Source organism: Notamacropus eugenii, chromosome 4 (assembly GCF_028372415.1).
Source record: "Notamacropus eugenii isolate mMacEug1 chromosome 4, mMacEug1.pri_v2, whole genome shotgun sequence".
NCBI classification, from domain to species: Eukaryota; Metazoa; Chordata; class Mammalia; order Diprotodontia; family Macropodidae; genus Notamacropus; species Notamacropus eugenii.
In genome coordinates, this window is record NC_092875.1 from 468,318,209 (window position 1) to 468,339,155 (window position 20,947).

Consider the following 20,947-nt stretch of genomic DNA (forward strand, 5'->3'; position numbering starts at 1 on the left):
CGTAAAGCATCCTTGAGGTGAACATCAGCAGGGTGGTTAATTAGAAAAGGGAGGATGGTGAGAGGCAGGGAAAAGCAATGGCAATCTGCCACAGGGCAGCTTCTCCAACTCTCTTTAGCTGTCTGTCTTTGGAAGCATTTTGATAGCACACAGTGCTATCTTCTTTGGGAGAAAGCTTAAAGACTCTGTTCTGGTATCAAAGAGACAGAAGTATGGACTGACACACAGAGGAGGATTTTTGTACTCCCTTCTGGCTTGGCAGAGAAGGAATGGGTAGGGGTGGGGATGAGTACCTGGAGTGGGAACTAAATCCAGGAGGGTCACTGGTGAGCACTTTCAGATGAATTTTCCTGCAATTTTACTACCCTGATTAAACATTTTCTAAAGTAGGTGTTCTTAATCTGGGGTGCAAGAACTTAATTTTTTGATAAATCCATTTCAATAAAATTGGTTTCCTTTGTAATTCTATATTTTTTACTGCATACATTTAAAAATTCGGAGAAGGGGATCCATCAGCTTTACTGAACTGCCAAAAGGGTCCATAACCCAAGAAAGATTAAGAACCCGTTACAAAGTGATACCTTGGTAAAAAAAGGATTCCATGAAATATACCATAAAGGCACAAAAGAGGAGTTTGCAAAGTAGGAAAGGGATGGAGTGGTAAGTAAACACACCTAGACACTGATGACAGAAATGAGACTCCGTTTATAGAAGGGGTAGAACTAATGTGTGACAAACAGCTTTTCTGAAAGGAAAACATGGCTTACTCGATTAACCAAAAAAGATCTAATGAACCCCTACCTTGTGATGGGTGATCACCACATATTTAACATTATAATCTCAGAAGAATCAAATTGCAGGTAACATAAAGGACAAATGGAAAAACATCCATAGTGAATGGATTGTAATGTATTACCAACAATAACATGCATTTTAAACAGTGGCATAATGGCAGCATAAGGACACATGTGATTAGAAAAGCAGGCAAGTCACTTACGTAGCAAGAATGAACAGTGACACCTAAGCAGCAATGCACTAGTATCTATAAAATTATAAAAAACCAAACAAAATAAAGGAAGGCCTTCAGGTCACTGGGTAGGCCCAGTATAGACCGTAGGTACAGAAAGGCGTGGGCAAAAGAACTGACAGTATTATCTCCACAAGTATAGAGCATAAGGAGAATTCTGCAGTGAACTATGTAGAATGTGGGGGCTATGTCTGCACTTCTGTATGGCCAAGTGATGTATCCATGCTCAAAATGCAGGCTGTTTTCTCTCTTAGAAGAGAAAGGACAGGGGTTTAAGAAATTACCGTCTATTCTTCAGGTTGCCAGGGAAACAATGGATCGTTCCTTAAAAATTTGTCAAGGGCTTTAAGATGAAAACGGAAAAGAAACAGGATCTGAAGAGGCTGATGAAAGGTGGGGGCTGGAAAAATGAGACACAGAAGAGAAAGGGGGAAGGACCACTGAATAGTTGTAGCTAAGGAGCAAGGATGAGGCTCTTTCTAACAAAGAAGGAGCTTGACCTTCAAAGAATGACAACATGTCAAGTGAAAGATCATACAGGTCAGAGGAAGAGATGAGTTATGACAGGTGATGATTGCCTGCTGAGCAGAAATGAGGCAGTTATTTGTTGATCTGATAACAACAACTAGGAAATCTTCTGTTTTCTGAGAGCATATATCCCAGATGTTGCAGAGAAGTATACCACTCCTCTTGTCACACTAGATGACAAATTTCCTGTGACTCACGAAGGGACAAATGATATTGTCATAAGGAATCTAGAAAATATTACTGAAGTCTTGGGCAATAAGCTGAAGATCAAAGGGGAACAGTTGGTTTCTGTGAAGGCTATGTTGCACTTATTGAAATATTTTAGTCTAATGCAACACATGCTTTGCAGCAAATGCTTAAACAGGCCTCTTTAGGAAGTATTCCCTCTGAATAACAGTTTATCAGTTATTAACAGAAAGGAGGGATCTGGCCTTTATATTTGCAAAGTGTTACTAACATGGCTGGATGTTACTGCGTTTGGCTAGGATTTTGTTGTCTTTCTATGCTAACTTTACTATACACAAGTCTGGCACAGGGGCTGCTTCCATCACTTCTGTGTTGAAGCAAGAACTTCAGGAGAGAATGGAAGTCTTGGGAAATGAAAAGCTGATTAAGAAGATAATGGCTGCGAATAGGATTTGGATTTCTCAACTTTGGCTTAAAATACAGAACAGCAGGCTCCAGAATTAATACAACTAACAAGTGCAGACAAGATTGCATTTGCCTCTAGTCTTGAAAATCAAATCAAAAGAGCTTTATATTAAGATGGAAGGGGATGGGGAAAACCAACCCAAAGCGGAATGTAGGTAGAAATCCTAAGCGACAAAATCCAAGAAAGTAGCAATAAAACTCATCACCTCAGTTGTCTATGTATGAATCACAAAACACAGGGAACAAACAAAGTGAATTAAAGATTCTAACACAAGGCATCAAATTTGATCCGATAGACAGCACTGAGACTTTCTGACATGAAACACAAAATTGGAATATGTCTTTGGAATGGTATACTGTTTTTAAAAGGAACTGTAGACATAAAAGGAGAGGATTGAGGCAGACTAGTACCATATTTTACAGTGGGTAGAGTGCTGGACCTGGAGTCAGAAAGACCTTAGTTCAAATCTGGCCTCAGACACATCATCAGTGTGACTCTGGGCAAGTCACTTGACCTCTCTCAGCCTCAGTTTCCCCACCTGTGAAGTGAGAATAATAATATCACCTCCCTCCCAGGGCTGTTGTGAAGATAAAATGAGATAATATTTGTAAAGCACTTTGCAAACCTTAAAGTGTCATATAAATGCCAAAGATGATAACGATGATTAACCCATGAGATCAAAGAAAGAGGAAGAGAACCCCATTATTACAAAAATATTTGTGGCAACAAAAAAGTAGAAATAGAGAGGGTATCTATCAATCAGGGAATGGCTCAACAAATTATATTACATGAATGTAACATTATTGTGCCATGAGAAGTTATGAAAGGGATGGTTTCAAGGGAAGACCTTATATGAACTGATGCAGACTGAAATGAGCAGAACCAGAAGAATAAAGTTCATATAATAACAACAGCATAAAAGGGAAAAAAACTTAAGAAGACTTAAGAACTCTGATCATTACAATGACCAACTATGACACCAGAGGCGTCATGTAAATGACTTACTTTTTGGCAGAGAAGTGAAATACTTAGGGTCCTGATATCTCTATCCCTATTTGGACATGGCCAATTTGGGAATCAGTTTTGTTTGACTATGCATATTTGTTACAAGGCTTTTGTTTCTCTTTTCTTTCTTTCTAATGAGTGAAGAGAAGGAAAACAGATTTTTATCCATTGAAAAAATTAAATTTAAAATATCAAAAAGAAATTATACCCTTTGAGGAAATTCAGAAGTCACTGGGACAGAAGACGCAGGCTTAAAAAAAGCATTTGGCTTAAGATTAACACTGGCAGAAACAGAAGCAGTGTTGTCCTTAGAGTATCCTATAGGCCAACTGTATATACAGAGAAGACAGATGAGTTCAGACACAGATCAAAGCCATGCATTATATATGAGTAATGGGACACTTCCATTATCTGTCAATCTGCTGGAGTAGTCTCTGTACCCAAAGCAAGGAATTTAATCATTTATTTGCCTAAGCGATAATTTCTTCCTTCAAAAGGTGGAGAAGTTACCAAGAAGTTTTACTAGGAATTTTATTCTTACCAACAGAGAGAAATTGGGTGTTGGGGAGGAAATGAATGATGGAAACCTTTTGGAAACATAACCATTCCAAATATAATTTGTGACAGAGGAAAGGAAGATAGATATAGTCAGACATGCATCCTAGCTTTCATGAGGATAGATTTCAAAGATTTCAGTGAAAGGATGATTAGGCTCTCATGGCCTTCAGTTCTACAGAGGAACTCAGCCCTGGAAGGCTGGGAAACTCAAACAACAATTATAGGTATAGCGGAAATAATGATGAAGGGAAGTGTTAAGGAAAATTTTCTAAAGAGGTTGATGCAAATCATTGATCAACTTAAATTTTAAAAGGATATCCATGGAAGTTTTATATTCTTTCCTAGTTTTCAATCACTTATGAGACGGTGAAGATGCAGCAAGCTAACACCCTTCTGTTAAAGCCCACTCATCCTCTACTATTGCCCTCGTTAATCTGAGCATAGGTGACCCTCAGACAGATTTTGAATAGATTGGTGGACATATAGACTGCTTTTTTATTTTAATTATTTGGTATTGATGAGCTTTGAGATTTTTCCCCACGTCTTTGACGTCTTCCTCTCCTTTAGATATTTTGTAAATTGATCCTACAATGCCCTCACAAATATAATTCCCTGGGCACAGAGATAAGACCCCACTGTGCTTACTGCTTATTGATTATGGAAAAGGTAATCCATTGGGTAGCACAAAATACTATCTTATAGGCCCTTTTCCAATAAGTTGTCTCCCATCCATATATTCAAATCATTCAGGATTCTTTGGAAGACACAGCAACAGAAATAATCTTGTTCAATGATCCTCTGAAATAAGTATCAGGTGACACAAAAATTGGGGGAGATACATGCTCAACAAAAATATTCATTATTTCAATGGAGGGGATCTAGCACAGAGCCTAGGCCAAGGAATAATTTCCCCTGGATAGCAAAGTCCTTTAGAAGATCTTGTTTTCATTCAATGTTGTACTGACTGCAGCAAGACTTAAGACACTGCAGAGCCTTCTGGAAGAGATCTATAATCACTCAAAAGGGTTTGGCCTATCAAAGACAAAATGCATAAAGAATATTTATTGCCTATATTTCCCTATGCATAGGAGTGGAATCCTCTAGGGTGTGTCCAAATTCTAACATCTGGGACAGACAATATGAATAGACAGTGAGTTGGGCCCAGAGTTGAAAAGGAGGAGGAGAGCACTTTACAAACCACTCGCTTTCAGTAACTGCTTTCATGAAAGATTGCTTTCAGGAAAATGCAAAGCACTTACAGATGATCCCAAGCTTCCAAGCACAGCAAATGGCGATATTCTCCTATTAGCTGGTATTGCTATATGACATCAAGACCTGAAATATCACTGCCCCTGAAGAACTAATGATGAGCATCACACAAAGGACAAGGGAGGGCTGAACAGTGGGCATGAGTAGGCTCTAACATACAACCAATTAGGAACTCCAAAACGAACAGGAGTAAATGTGTAATCAAGAATTAAAGACTGGCTGCTTGTGTGGCAAGAGTGGAGAACGACTAAGTGATTAGGCTGCTCCACTGTCACCCTTTCAGCGTGGGGAAAAACAATAGAAAAGTCTCTAAAACATTTGGTGGAACCCCTATGGTGAACTTTTGGAAAGACGTGGACAAAAGTAGCATGTGGATAGGCAGGCACAGAAGAATTGCTATCTGCATCACTGGAGTGCTCCCAAATTAACGTGGTCACAGATTTCATTTGAATAAGCACCTTTATTAATGGAGGATGGGTGAAAATATGGCCATGTTTCTGTAAAAACTCAGAATGGAAAGGCTCAGAATGATGAGAGGATGGTGAAGAAGGCTAATAATAGTAATTAGGGAAAAGAGAATCAAAGGAAGAATAGATTTTGAATGACCAGATAACTTCCTGGAACCCTTGACTATTACTGGACCCCCTACAGAGAGGTAAGGCTACTACTTCGGGCAGATCAGTGATAACTGACCACATAGAAAAGATAAGAGATGGAAAGACTGAACAGCAGGAAGTGGTACAGAAAACTCTCCCCCAAAACTCCTCTAAAATACATCTAGAAAATATGTTAGATGGAATTCTGATGGAGAAATCCAAGAAAAAGTCACAATGAGTCATGTTTCCAGGGCAGGGTGCTTACAGAGACAAGAAGGTCTATAGACACTGAGGACAGGGTCTGGATACATACAGGAAGCATTACAATGTAAGGAGAGGCTGTGGGATCTGGGCAAATGGAGATCTCATGCACCCCCCCAGACTGGGGACAGGTGCATCTCCCCCAACCCCTGCACTGGTCTCAGGCCCAAAGCTGAGGGAAGAGGAGGTGGAGAACCAAGCAGCAGATTCCAGAAGCAGATCAAGGTCTCAGTTTCAGCTTCTCGTCCAGCATGAAGCCTTCAGAGGAATGTAACTTCAGACCAAAGGAGAACCTGCAGTTATGTTGTAAGTGGGCAAAGCTTGCCAGCTGGCAGATGCCGGGTGATTCCAGCAGCCATCCACGGCTACTCAGATCCAAGCCCAGGTCAGGAGACTGCAGAGCTCAGACTGTGAGGACAGCAATCAGACCATGTTGGAAGCACCAAAAGCATTCAGCTCCCCAGCACAAGCTGTCCCTGAGGTCCTAGAACAATGTAACACCCCAACACCTCCAAGAAAACAGCAACAAGAAGTCCACACTTTCTCTCCAAAGTTCACAGAACTTGGTCCCAACATCAAGTACTAAACTGGGAAGTAGATTAGGAGAATGAGCAAACAAAAGAAGAATCCCAACATAAAAATCTATTATGGCAGCAGGGACATTCAAGATCCAAACCCAGAAAAAGACTATGACCTTGGGGCAGGTAAGCAGGGCAGTGGGTGGAGCACGGGCTCTGGAGTTAGGGGGGCCTCAGTTCAGATCTGGCCTCTGACACTTACTAGCTGTGTGATCCTGGGCAAGTCACTTAACTCCAAATGCTTCCAAGCTGACACACCTTCCCCACCCCCATAAAAGAAAAGGACTCCAAAACATCTACAAGAAAAACCTTAAGGAAAAACAATGTGGCCACAAATTGAACCAGAAGTCCTAGAATAGACGAAACAAGAGTTAAAAAAAAGTTTAAAATACTTTTTTGTCAATGAAATGAGGGCACTAGAAGAAAAAATTCACAAAGAAGTAAGTTATGGAAAAAAGAATTGGAAAGGCAATTAATAGTTTGACACAAAAGGCACAAAACTTTACACAAGCAACAAACTCCTCCAAAATTGGAACAGATCAAATAGAAGCCAATGATAATAAGAAATATTAAAGAAATAATAAGAAGAAGACAATGAGAAATACTGAAACCAAGTCAAAAGACTAAGGGGAAAAGAGAAGAAAATATGTGACATCTCACAGAGAAAACAAACGTTAAGAATTGTGAGCCTACCTGAATTCCATGACCAAAGCAGAGACTACACATCACAGTTCAAGAAATCTTAAAAGAAAACTGCCCAGATCTCTGAGAACTGGAGGGTAAAGTGAAAACAGGAAGAATCCACCAATCACCTTCTGAAAGAAACCCTCAAATAAACTTCTAGGAACCTTACGATCAAACTCCAGAGCTTCCAAATCAAAGAAGAATTACTGCAGTAGGAAAGGAAAAATTCAAATCCCAAGGAACCACAGTCAAGGTTCATCCATGATTTAAGCAGCCACTACTATAAAGCAGTAGAGAGTTTGGAATATGATATTCCAGAAGGCAAAGGATATACAGGCTTACAGACCATATAAGAACAGGTGACAGTAACTTGCCTAGTAAAACTGAGTATAATGCTGCAGGGGAAGCCCTAAGGATATATAAAAATATTTACAGATCTTTATTGAGGTGGAAAAGACTGGGAATCTGAAGGGATGCCCATAAGTTAGGGAATGGCTGAACAAGGTGTAGTATGTGCATGTGATGGAATACTGTACTGTAAAAAAAGATGAAGGAAATGGTTTCTGAAAGACCTGAGAAGAACTGTAAGAACTGATGCAGAGTGAAGTGAGCAGAACCAGGAGAAAAATTTATGCAATGACAATAATATAATAAAGACAAATTTGAGATAATTAGAACTCCGATCATTGAAATCATTAGTCATGATTACAGAGGACTAATGATTATTTTTTTTTTTTTCTTTCTATACCCCTTTACCTGTTTTTCTTATTTCCTAGTGGCAAGAACATTACTCGACAGTTGATCCTAACACTTTGAGTTCCACCTTCTTTACCTCCCTCCCTCTCCACCCCTTCCCTTTGGAAGGCAAGCAATTCAATATAGGCCAAATCTGTGTAGTTTTGCAAATGACTTCCATAATAGTTGTGCTGTATAGGACTAACTATATTTCCCTCCAACCTATCCTGTCCCCCATTACTTCTATTCTCTTTTGATCCTATCCCTCCCCATGAGTGTCGACCTCGAATTGCACTCTCCTCCTCATGCCCTCCCTTCTATCATCCCCCCCCACCCTGCTTGTCCCCTTATCCCCCACTTTCCTGTATTGTGAGATAGGTTTTCCTACCAAAATGAGTGTGCACTTTATTCTTTTCTTTAGTGGAATGTAATGAGAGTAGACTTCATGTTTTTCTCTCACCTCCCCTCTTTATCCCTCCACTAATGAGTCTTTTGATTGCCTCTTTTATGAGAGATAATTTGCCCCATTCAATTTCTCCCTTTCTCTTCCCAATATATTTCTCTCTCACTGCTTGATTTCATTTTGTTTTAAAGATATGATCCCATCCTATTCCATTCACTCTGTGCACTCTGTCTCTGTGTATGTGAGCGTGTGTGCATGTGTAATCCCACCCAGTACCCAGATACTGAAATGTTTCAAGAGTTACAAATATTGTCTTTCCATGTAGGAATGTAAACAGTTCAGCTTTAGTAAGTCCCTTATGACTTCACTTTGCTGTTCACCTTTTCATGGTTCTCTTCATTCTTGTGTTTGAAAGTCAAATTTTCTTTTCAGCTCTGGTCTTTTCATCAAGAATACTTGAAAATCCTCTATTTCATTGAAAGACCAATTTTTCCCCTGAAGTATTATACTCAGTTTTGCTGGGTAGGTGATTCTTGGTTTTAGTCCTAGTTCCTTTGACTTCTGGAATATACTGTTCCATGCCCTTCGATCCCTTAATGTAGAGGCTGCTAGATCTTGTGTTATCCTGATTGTATTTCCACAATACTTGAATTGTTTCTTTCTAGCTGCCTGCAGTATTTTCTCCTTGACCTGGGAACTCTGGAATTTGGTCACAATGTTCCTAGGAGTTTCTCTTTTTGGATCTCTTTCAGGCGGTGTTCTGTGGATTCCTTGGATATTTATTTTGCCCTCTGGTTCTAGAATCTCAGGGCAGTTTTCCTTGATAATTTCATGAAAGATGATGTCTAGGCTCTTCTTTTGATCATGGCTTTCAGGTAGTCCCATAATTTTTAAATTGTCTCTCCTGGATCTATTTTCCAGGTCTGTTGTTTTTCCAATGAGATATTTCACATTATTTTCCATTTTTCCATTCTTCTCTCTTTGTTCTGTGATTTCTTGGTTTTGCATAAAGTCATTAGCCTCCATCTGTGCTATTCTAATTTTGAAAGAACTATTTTCTTCAGTGAGCTTTTGAATCTCCTTTTCCATTTGGCTAATTCTGCTTTTGAAAGCATTCTTCTCCTCATTGGCTTTTTGAACCTCTTTTGCCAATTGAGTTAGGCTAGTTTTCAAGGTGTTAATTTCTTCAACATTTTTTTGGGTCTCCCTTAGCAGGGAGCTGATCTGCTGTTCATGCTTTGACTTCATGTCTCTCATTTCTCTTCCCAGCTTTTCCTCCACCTCTCTAACTTGATTTTCAAAATTCTTTTTGAGCTCTTCCATGGCCTGAGCCCATTGGGTGGGCTGGGACACAGAAGCCTTGATTTCTGTGTCTTTGCCTGATGGTAAACATTGTTCTTCCTCATCAGAAAGGAAGGGAGGAAATGCCTGTTCGCCAAGAAAGTAACCTTCTATAGTCTTATTTCTTTTCCCTTTTCTGGGCATTTTCCCAGCCAGTGACTTGACCTCTGAATATTTTCCTCACACCCACCTCACCTCCTGATCCTCCCAGCCCGTGTTTGTGGTCTGAGATTCAAATGCTGCTTCCAACCTCAGGGCTTTTGGCGGGGGCAGGGCTGCTATTCAGTATGAGATTATGATCTGGTGCTGAGATCGGGGCAGGGCCACCTCTCAGGCTCAGTTCCCTCAGGGGGTTTATGTGCCGACCTTCCGCAATGGATTCAAGCTCCCGCCCGCTTGGGGAGCCCCTGTCTGCAGCCGCCTCTCAGCTTCTACCTCCCGGGGGGGGCCTGAATTATGGGGGCACCCCACTCCCCTCTCGACCCGCCAAAGAGACTCTCTCACCCACCCCTGTCACCTGTGGGTGGAGGGACTTGTGCGGCCGCTGGAGATCCCGTCCCTGAAGCCTGCTCGGATCTGTTTCTCTCGGTGCCGCAGCCGTGGCCGCAGCAGGTCTGGGCTGGGCTTTGTGTCTGCAGCGCGACGGACCTTTTGTGAGAGGTTTGCAGATCCCTCTGTGGGTGGAGGGACCCGCGTGGCTTCTGGAGATCCTGTCTGTGAAGCCTGCTTGGATCTTTTCCTCTTGGTGCCGCGGCCGCGGCAGGGCTGCACTCAGCTCCCAGTCCCGGCGCCCAGTCTGCGGCGCGAAGGACCCCCCGCGAGAGGTTTGCAGGTCTCTCTGGAACAGAAATCTCCCTCGCTCCAGTGTTCCGTGGCCTCTGGGTGCGGAATTCACCGTGAGTTACTTCCCTGTAGCCATTCTATGGGTTGTGGGTTCAGAGCTATGTGTATGTGCGTCTTTCTACTCCGCCATCTTGGCTCCGCCCCCCGACTAATGATTATATATGCTACCCATACTGTGCTAACCAGGGGAAAGACTTGGAGTGCAGAATGACACTCTCTCTCCTCTATACACACACACACACACACACACACATACATATATGTCTGTGCATTACACAATATATACACACACACATACATACATACATGCATATGTATGACTTGGCAAATGCAGGAGTTTGCTTTGACTGATTCTAGATTTTGGTAACAGGAGATCTGGGTGCTTTTTGTTCACAATTGGGAGGGAAGTTCCAGGTGATGTTTGTCGTTAAGTTTGTTATTCTGACATATCTGACTTAATTTTCTACTCAGGCCACCATTTTGTGATGAAGTGTTTTGATGTTTCTCATAACTTGTTTTTCAATATTAAGCATGTGTATAGCATAGGATGGTACACAACAGGTGTATATCCACAAATAACTAGTAAACGTATGGGACTCGCAGACAGAAGAGATTGCTACCAACTGGAAATTTGGTAAACAACCCCATCAGTAACGAATGTCATCAGGGCACCAATCAAATTAATTGTTAAACAAATTAGGTCACTGGCCACCAATCAGAATTTAGGTGTAACCAAATAACACCTACAACTAAAACTGTAATAGGGAGACCTCCTGTGTTTCCCAACGTTGAGACTCAAGCGTCCCCCATGTTCACTTGAGGGCAGTACTGACTTGCTGACTTGCTAGCAACTACCTTGGAAGGAAACTCACGGTTTCTGAACAGACAGGGAACCTTGTTTCTGAATACCAGTATGAGACATACCGCCTGGGAAGTCTTAGATTCACGGTTTATACTTAATGGGGTTAATGTATGTATTGCTTAATAGATAATATAAGGACTGCATGCATTTGATTAAGTTTGGTTGCTAGCATTAAGAACTGTAAGCTCAATTCTTTCACTGCTCTAGTTAGCTTAAATAATGGTACATGGGCTTTGCAAATGAACCACTGCTACAAGTAGAAGAGGAAGAAAGCAGAGTTTTACCGATGAAATTTTGAAAAAAGAAAGGTAGAGCTCTTTCACTTTTATTTTGCCATTTTTTCTGCCAAGGAGAACGGCCTTGGGACTAGAAAGGACAGTACACGACTGGCTAATCAGAAATTGATACCCCAAATAGCAATCTAACAGTAGTAAGCAAGTTTCTTTGTATTCCTTATGAATTCAGGTCAACTGGCTCAGATAACTACATCCTAAGATTGTGAAAGAAGTGGTAGACATGATTTCTCAACTGCTGTCAGTGATCCCTGGATGATTGTGGAGAATGAGAGAATTATTGCAGGATCGGAGAAAGGTAAATGAAGGGAGAATTTATGGGACAGTCATCTAAAGAAACTGGTATAGGTACATGGGGAAATCACTGACCAACCACCTTAAGATTTTTAAAAGGCATGTACAGGAGACAGAAGATCTGGATTCAAGTCCTTTCTCTGACATATAGTAGCTATATGATTATAGTTAAATGATTTAACCTCTCAGTATCCCCAGGAAAATATAGTTAAAGGATAGCTGCTGATAGGTTTTGCTGGAGAGATTTTCTACTGATGAAATTACAGATCGGAACACAGGGTGAAGTGGGGTGTAATATTAGAAGCGCCATCACATCAGAGATGTAGCTGAAGGAATGAATGGATTTTATTGAAAATTTACTAAGTTCTTACTATGTGACAGGCACTGTGCTAAGTACTCCGAGTATAAGTGACACAGGTCTTAGCTCAAGAAGCTTATGTTTGAGTCAGGGCCTACAGAACTTAAAAGGAAGAGCTGGAGAAGAGGGAAAAAGAAGGTATCCAAGGAATGGCTGGGTTTGGAAATGGCCAAGAAATGGCGTGTTGGTTGAAGATATCCATGAACATCCTTCTCTTCCCAGGCTCAGTCCTTATTTAGCTCTTGTCACTCAGGGACGGTGCCAAGTTCTGCTCTAATATGTACCACACCCAGGGTAAAATACATATAACAATAAGAATAGCAACAGCTCACAGTTACACAGCACACAGCACTTAGTACGTATCAGGTACTGTGCTAAACACTTTATAATTATTACCTCATCTGATCCTCACAATAACCTGCGAAGTAGGCATTATTATTATCCCTGTTTTATAGATGAAGAAACTGAGGCAAACAAAGGTTAAGTGATATGCCCAGGGTCACACAGTAAATGTGTGAGGCCAGATTTGAACTCTGGTCTTCAGGCCAAGCACTGCATACACTGCATTACGGTGGTGAACTGCTTTCCTGCAGCTCAGAACACCAAGGAAGAGACTGGGCTATGTTGGGGGAATCCAAGGGTAGGTTTATCTAGATCTCTAATCTGTAGGCCATCCAGATCACTGGCAGACACAAATGTGGACAAGCTTGATCAAACTTGGAGGGGCTGATCCCTTCCCTTCCTCCTCCTTAATATACCCCTGGAACACCAGCCCTGGCTGGAAGCAGAAGCAGAGCGCAGCCGGCTTGTGATGGACTTCATGCTACTGAGCTCTTCTGAAGCAAGAAGGCTGACACTTTGCATGGGTTGTGATCTATGCTGATGTGCTCATGTCCACGAGATACTGAATTTAACCAAGTATTTAAGTAAACAGAAGAATTGGAAAGTAAAACTGCAAATGGTATTTACAAGTCCTGGTGAAATGAACATGTTTGGAAAGACAAGCTATAAACAGGTACGTGACATACAATAAACATGGTCAAAATGTTGTTGGTTTGTGAATTATCTGGAACAAGCAATAATTCTGATATGTCTTAATTCTGTGTTTTATTTTGGTGGGTTTTTCAAATTCTGTGACTTTTAAGAATGGATATTACGCCAAGGAAAAATGATCATTAGAGATACTGAAGTGGCTGTTGGTATGAAAAAGTCAAGTATTTCAAGGATAATTCAAACCTTCAATGAAACTGGATCAAAACAATTAAGTGTGTTTAAAAAGAATTAAATGTGGGATGGAGGATTCTGGGAAGATGGCAGGGTAGGTCAGAAAGTTCCAAGCCCTTAAGATTTTCCCCCCACAAAAGAGTTAAAATAGCACCTTAGGGTGAAAAAAGTATGGGTGGAGACAAATAAGAACAGAGGTACAACAGCAGCGTTTCTGAGACAATTCGAGGGCTCAGGACAAGATTTGGTCTCTTGAAGAGTAAACACCTTCAGGCTAGGGTCCATTTTAACAAGTCAGCAAACTCCTTAAACAAGCGTCAATCTCTGGATTAGTTGGTTTGAGTGGTTGCCTAGGCCCAGCCACACACAGGAACATCCACCCCACCCTCCTACAGGAAACACTAGACCAAGCTGTGCTGTGAAGAGCAGTGGGGGGAAAAGGAGCCAGCACATGTCCAGTGAGTGCAGAAGCAGTGGGGCAGAAAGCCCCTGGCTGCCGACAATTACAGGAGTTTGGAGGTTTGGCTTTGGTTCCAGGCTAGAGGGGACAACTGAAAATTTGGGGCAAGAGGCACCATTTCCCATATGCCAGCATTAGAGGTGATTACAAAAATTAAACTATAATCACAAAAAAAGATGCACAGGCAAAGGAGAAAGAATCCAACCATAGAAAGCTATTATGGGAATGTTGAGGTTTGGTCCACTAGGAAACCCAAAATACTGACACACGGGTCCTGCTTGAACGAATTCAACACGAGCCTTCTTAAAGCCAAAGAAAAACAGTTTATTAAAGATTCGCCATAAGGAGCCTAACCATTTGTAACGCTTGTATTGACAAGCAGGGTTGGATGAATCTCAGCTAGACAAAGTCTGAGTTGAGCTGGATTAAACCTGAGCGCCTTCATGGAGGTGAGATGGAACTTAAATACAGAAAAAGACTGAGGGAAGAACCCAGGTGTCCTCAAGCAGTCTCCAGTCCAAGGGATGGTCTTGATAGGGGAGGTAGATCAAACTCAGGGAGGATCCTGATGGGAGTGGTTGGCAGTCCAGACAATCCACAATCTGGGCAGGGTGACTTGGACCTCAAGAGAATGCTAGGTAGTGACCAGTAATGGGATCAAAGGGAGGAATATCAGGAGAATGCTACATCAAATAAGGAGAATTCAAGAAGCCCCCCAAGGCCAGGGTTTCTGGGGCCCTTCAGAAAAATGGGACCAAAACCCTTCCGCTCCAATGGACAAAGGTCTCAGCTTGGGCTTGTACCCCATCAGGAATGGAGATGACCGGGGTTCACCTTCAGATGAGGACATTGAAGTAAAGAAACTCCCAAAGAGTAAACTGAAATGGTCACCTGCCCAATTTATAGAAGATCTTAAAAAAGATTTTAAAAAGCAAATGACAGAAATGGAGGAAAAACTAAAAGAAATTAAGAACAATCCAAGAAAAACAAGAAGGTTATAAAAGGAAAGTCAACCAATTAGAAAAGGAGATCCAGAATCTTAAGGAACAAAATGACACTTTGAAAATCAGAACTGGGCAAAGTGAAGCCAGTGAAATTATAAGAGATCAAGAAATAATTAAACAAAAAATTAAAACAAAAAATGAATAATGAAAAAATAGAAGAGAAAGTGAAAGTTAAGAAAAATAGCAAATTTGGAGAATAGATCAAGAAGACAAAATATAAAAATAATTGGACTCACTGAAAGTTATGATCAAAAAAAGAATCTTGATATAATAATACAAGAAATAATTGAAGAAAATTGTCCTGAAGCATTAGAACAAGGCAGGGAGGAGAAATAGAAAGAATCCATCAATCACCACTTAAAAGAGATCCTATGAGGAAGACTCGTAGAAATATCCCAGCGAGGTTTCGAAACTCTCAGTTCAAGGATAGAATCCTAAAAGCATCAAGATTAAAACAATTTAAATATGATGGAGCTACAATTAGAATTACACAAGACCTAGCAACAGAGACATTAAAGGACTGCAGGTCTCGGAAGAAAATACAGTGAAAAGCAGGAAAAAACTGGGGCTCTGGCCAAAAATATCCTACCCTATTATTCAGAATGAAAAAAACAGACATTTGATAAACTCTCAGACTTTCAAGACTTCATTAACGAAAGTCCTGAACTTAACAGAAGATTCGACTTATAAGAACCAAGAAAAACCAAAGACTAATGATGCGGGATTCATAAAGACAGACTGTTTACGTTCTATATACGTAAAATGTATGTCTAAGACTCTTATTAATAATTGGGTAGCTCATAACAAAGATTGGGGTAAACCTGATTACGTCAAAAATAAATAATAAAAGTAAAACCATTTGGAAATAGCTAAAAAGAGTAATTATTTTAAACAAATAAGGTACAAGTGGAAGAATTGATACAGAGGAATTAGATGGGGGAGGAGGGCTGGTAGTTCTGGCAACCTACTTTCATCAGGAATGGGTTTAGAGGTAACAATACATATATATTTAGAAGAATATAAAAAACCTTCTAAATTCAGAGGAAATAAAACGGTAAGGGCATAGGAAGCGGGGAGAGTACAAGGGAGGGATCTTAAGAGGGGAAGGTGAGGGAACAAGTAAAAGGTCAGTATAGAAAAGTGTTTAGATTTATGGGAATAGGAGAATAGGGGAGGGATTCTCAGAGGGGGTAGGCAAGTAATAGGAGGGCAGGGTAGCGGGTAGAAGTTAAGTAGAAGAGGCAGAAGGGATAGGAAACAAGAGATATGCCCTAACATAAAAACCAAAGATCAGGTATAGAATAGGTTTGGGAAAATACATGTCTATATATGTATGTATATATGTATATGTGTATGTATGTATCTATAGCTATAGAGAAACATATCTAAACTTCATTGTAGCCTTCTGGGGGGTGGGGGAGGGGAAAAAAGAACAAAGTAAAAAAAAAAACCCACAAAGAACCGACAAACTACTGTTGCAAACAGTCTTCAGAAAACAAGCCAGGCCCTGGAGGGACCAGAAGCTGGAGTTGTTCACTGACACCCTCTCAGTTTCTGAAAGGTGAAAAAACTGCAAGGAGCCAGAAAACAAAACGAAAACCAGCTAGTAAGCATTACTATACAGAAACAAGAGAAAGACTGGAATACCCAAGACTGGAAAAAAGTAACTTTCCCTGATAAGATCTGCTTTTTTATTCAAGCTGACACCAAAGCCATTGTTTAGGAGAAGTCTGGGGATCTTCATGAGACTGTAAAGGAATCACCCCCAAAGATGTTGAGGCAATTTTTCTTTTACTTCCAGAAAGCCTGGAAATCTTACTCTTATTGAAGGAACAAGAAACAAATATATTGTATGTTGAAAAGCGGAATTTTTATGGAATTACATAAATTCCCAAACAGAGATGTACTACTACAACACAGTATTTCGTGAAGCCACACATGGTAAAAGATTAAGAAATTTATCTGAGAAATGCAGGTAAACATGGTTAGGTGGGAATCCACCTGATTTAAAACTCACTGAAATTATGGTCTATATACTTGATAGATTTGGAAAAATTGATAGTTCATCAAAAGGTATACTTAACATTCAGTACTATAAAAACGTGACTTTATGATGACGTATTAAAGAATATGTAACAAAATCTTCTGAACTCAGGTCAAATCGTAGAAAAAACAAGTAGTCAGTCTATATTTCATTTTATAAGTTTTTTCAAATATAAAAAATTGTAAGATTTATTGTGCTTACAAATTTAATTTTTTTCTTTGTCAGAGTTAATTATCACACCCCTGTAACAGAAGTAGAAATAGGTAATCCTAGTAAAGTATACAGACCAAGGAGATGCAAAAGCAACACGTAATAAAAAATTTGGAATGCAACTGTTAGGCTCTTGGGAAATAAGAAAAAGAGTATTCTCTAAAGGAAATTCAATCAAATATATTCAATAAGCACTTAAATGCTTAATATTTGTGAAGCATTATGCTCAATGCTGAAGACATGGATATAAAAAGAAAATCGTCATGATCTCAAGGAGTTTAATTCTACAGGAAAGGGTAATAAATAAGATCTTTCCCTCCCTCCACCAAAGGATAAGATTTACATATTAAATGCAGTAGAACAAAATCCTTTTAGAATAGCAAGAATTGGATGTAAAGGCACAAAATATTGACCATTAATGACAACATTTCAACAGAATCACAAGGAACCAAAAATGAAAAAAATGCAGAAAATGTGGTTTATTATGGAAAGGAATATATATGAGAAAGAAATGAAAATACTTTTATAATTTTTTTTAGTGACAATGTTTTACACCGAAAATATTTTCATTTCATTATTTGAAGATGTCAAAATATAGTCTTGGAAATTCTTAAATACAGTTCTACTTAGAGAGAGGGGAATAGATTAGATCATCTCTTTAAGTGACTTCGAGTCCTGTGAATATTCTCTAAAAAAAACCCCAGCAACAGAAAATATGGTTCCCAGAACTTTGGCGTATTCTTAACCAATTCTAAGCTTCATTATTCTTCTAATTTCTTTTTTTATCATGAACTTGACAAACATCACCGCCAAATTCACAGAAAAACAGAACAAGATGGCCTGTGAAACCATGAATCTCGAGGATGCATAGTTCTAACCAAAAAGCACATATTAAATTCCATAGAGCAGCGCCAACCCCCTGCTTCCTTCCGACCTTTCTTCTGCGTATTTTTAAAATGCTTCCAACTGCTGCTTTCTTCTTGTAACCCCATCACCGCCTCCATCCCCTCCCCAGACTCCGCACTTCCAATAGAAAAGGACTCCCTTTTAACAAGTAATTAGAATCGTGAGTGTAGAAATTTAAAACAGGAAGTTATCAAGTCCAGGAAACTGAGGCAAGTTAAGTGATTTGCTCAGGGTCATGCAACTATTGTCCAAGAAAAAACAAATTCACACACTGTGTCTGAAAATGTATGTATCCTTTTGCATTTATATTCTATGACCTCTTTGACAAGAGGTGGCCATGCTTAATTATTGTTGGTAATATTCTAAAACTGTAAAAAAAAAGTTTATCTTAAAAGTAATCTTCCTTTTTTACTTGCCTGTACTTTTTAGCAAGATCATCCCTTTCTTTTTTCTGCTTGGCAAGCACACTGTCCATGATGTCCTTAATCTGTAACATCTTCTCACTGTATTGGTCTAGAAACCACAAAAATAAAGTGTCAATTCAGGGATTAATAAAATCCAGCTCTAGCTGCATCATGAATTCAGGGGAAAGGAGCTGGTGGGAGCAACTCAAGAAAACCCAGGTAAAATCCTCAACAGCATGCAATTGCTCATTAAAGTTTTGAGCGGTAAAGAAATAGAAACAAGGATCAAAGCCCAGTCTGTTGGCGTTGGGCTGGCAGAGGAACATCTATGGAGGAACATGACCAAATAACAAAGTTTAAAATATAGAATGGTCCATCTGGAAGCACATAAATGAGCTACACTTTCTATCACTCTTACACATCCCCCATTCATTCTGTTTTCAGTGGTCACCTTAACGAGGTGAAGTTGGGCAGCCAAAGAGAAACACAACCTGTTCTCCAGACATCACCTTATAGCACCTCTGTACACTTGGCGTACCCACAATCATGATTCAGAGTATCTCTTCAACTATTCATGTGCCCAGGGCTGGGAAGGACAACCCTGGAAAGTTGTCTTTGACGGCTATCACATGACTGTCTCTCCCAACTGTCTAGGCACGTGTCTGTGTATTGAAACGTGACACCACAGCTTTTAACCATTCATTTTAAGACATTAAATTTTAGCCATTCACTGCACCCTAATACTCTCCCCCACTTTCCCATTCAAAATGTCAGACTTGAGAAGTAACTTTATTTTACATTGGCACATAGCATTCTTCAAACAATTTTTTTCAGAGGCATATACTACTCCTTAATATTAAATATATATATATATTCTATCACTGACCCTGGATTTCCTAACATGAACCAAAATGAATGTGTTCGTAGTTACCTGCATCTTTGGGCGTCCTTATTTCAAACACCAATAGGCTTTCTTGCTTTTCTTCTATATCTTGTAAAATGGTGCAGATGGACTCATGCTGTCAGATACAAATAACACAAATTTCACCATTGGGGGAGAGGGTGTTTTTCTCTTATATGACAACTGAAAGCAGTTCTATTAAAAAAAACCGACTGGACACCGTACACAAGAATAAAGTCCAAATGGGTACATGATTTAGGTATAAAGATTGATACCATGAATAAACTGGAGAAGCAAGGAATAGTGTATTTATCAGATCTATGGAGAAGGGAAGAATTCTTTACTAAAGGAGAGATAGAATGCATTATGAAATGCAAAATGGATAACTTTGAGTACATTAAACTGAGAAGTTTTTGCACAACCAAACCCAATGCAACCAAAATCCGGAGGGATGTAGTAAATTGGGAAAAAATTTTTACAGCTAAGCTCGGGGATAAAGGCCTCATTTCTAGAATATATAGAGAACTGACCCAAATGTATAATCATACAAGTCATTCCCCAATTGATAAATGGTCAAAGGATATGAACAGGCAATTTTCAGAGGAAGAAATTAAAGCTATCTATAATCATATGAAAAAATGCTCTAAATCACTATTGGTTAGAGAGATGCAAATCAAAACAACTCTGAGGTACCACATCACACCTATAAGATTGGCAAACATGACAGAACAAGAAAATGATAAATGCTGGAGAGGATGTGGGAGAGTTGGAACACTAATTCATTGTTGGTGGAGCTGTGAGCGCATCCAACCATTCTGGAGAGCAATTTGGAACTATGCCCAAAGGGCTACAAAAATGTGCATACCCTTTGACCCAGCAATATCGCTACTAGGACTATATCCCCAAGAGATCATAAAAATGGGAAAGGGTCCCACATGTACAAAAATATTTATAGCAGCACTCTATGTAGTTGCCAAAAACTGGAAGTCAAGGGGATGTCCATCAATTGGGGAATGGCTGAATAAATTATGGTATATGAATATAATGGAGTACTATTGTGCCATAAGAAATGATGAACAAGAAGACTTTAGAGAGGCCTGGAAGGACTTATATGACCTGATGCTGAGTGAAAGGAGCAGAACCAGGAGAACTTTATGCACAGCAACAACCACAGTGTGTGAGAGTTTTTTCTGGTAGACTTAGATTTTTGTAATAACACAAGAACTTCTGAAAAAAAAAAAAAAATCCCAATGGTGGACCTCAAGGCAAAATGCCTTCCACACTCAGAGAGAGAAATATGGAAGTCACTCACATAATGTAGCAGATCATGTTTGTGTATGTGTATCTGTTTGTGTATCATGTTCTGATTTGTTATACGGATTCTTTCATTTATCTTAGTCTGACTACATAGCATGACTATAGTGAAAATATACTCAATAGGAAAGTATATGTAGAATCTATACAGAATTGTATGCAGTCGTGGGGAGGGAGGGAGGTAGTGGGGGGT

General features: G+C 39.8%; 1 protein-coding gene across 1 annotated transcript in view; it reads right to left on the bottom strand.

The window, feature by feature from the left end:
* Positions 1 to 20,947, bottom strand: part of ANKRD31 (ankyrin repeat domain 31) — a 190,901-nt gene that overhangs the window by 52,692 nt on the left and 117,262 nt on the right. Inside the window, exons 19-20 of the mRNA XM_072606361.1 lie at positions 19,471 to 19,558; positions 18,552 to 18,648 (exon numbers count right to left, since the gene is read on the bottom strand). Coding sequence (XP_072462462.1) covers positions 18,552 to 18,648; positions 19,471 to 19,558 — 185 coding nt within the window. The remainder of the gene's footprint in view (positions 1 to 18,551; positions 18,649 to 19,470; positions 19,559 to 20,947) is intronic.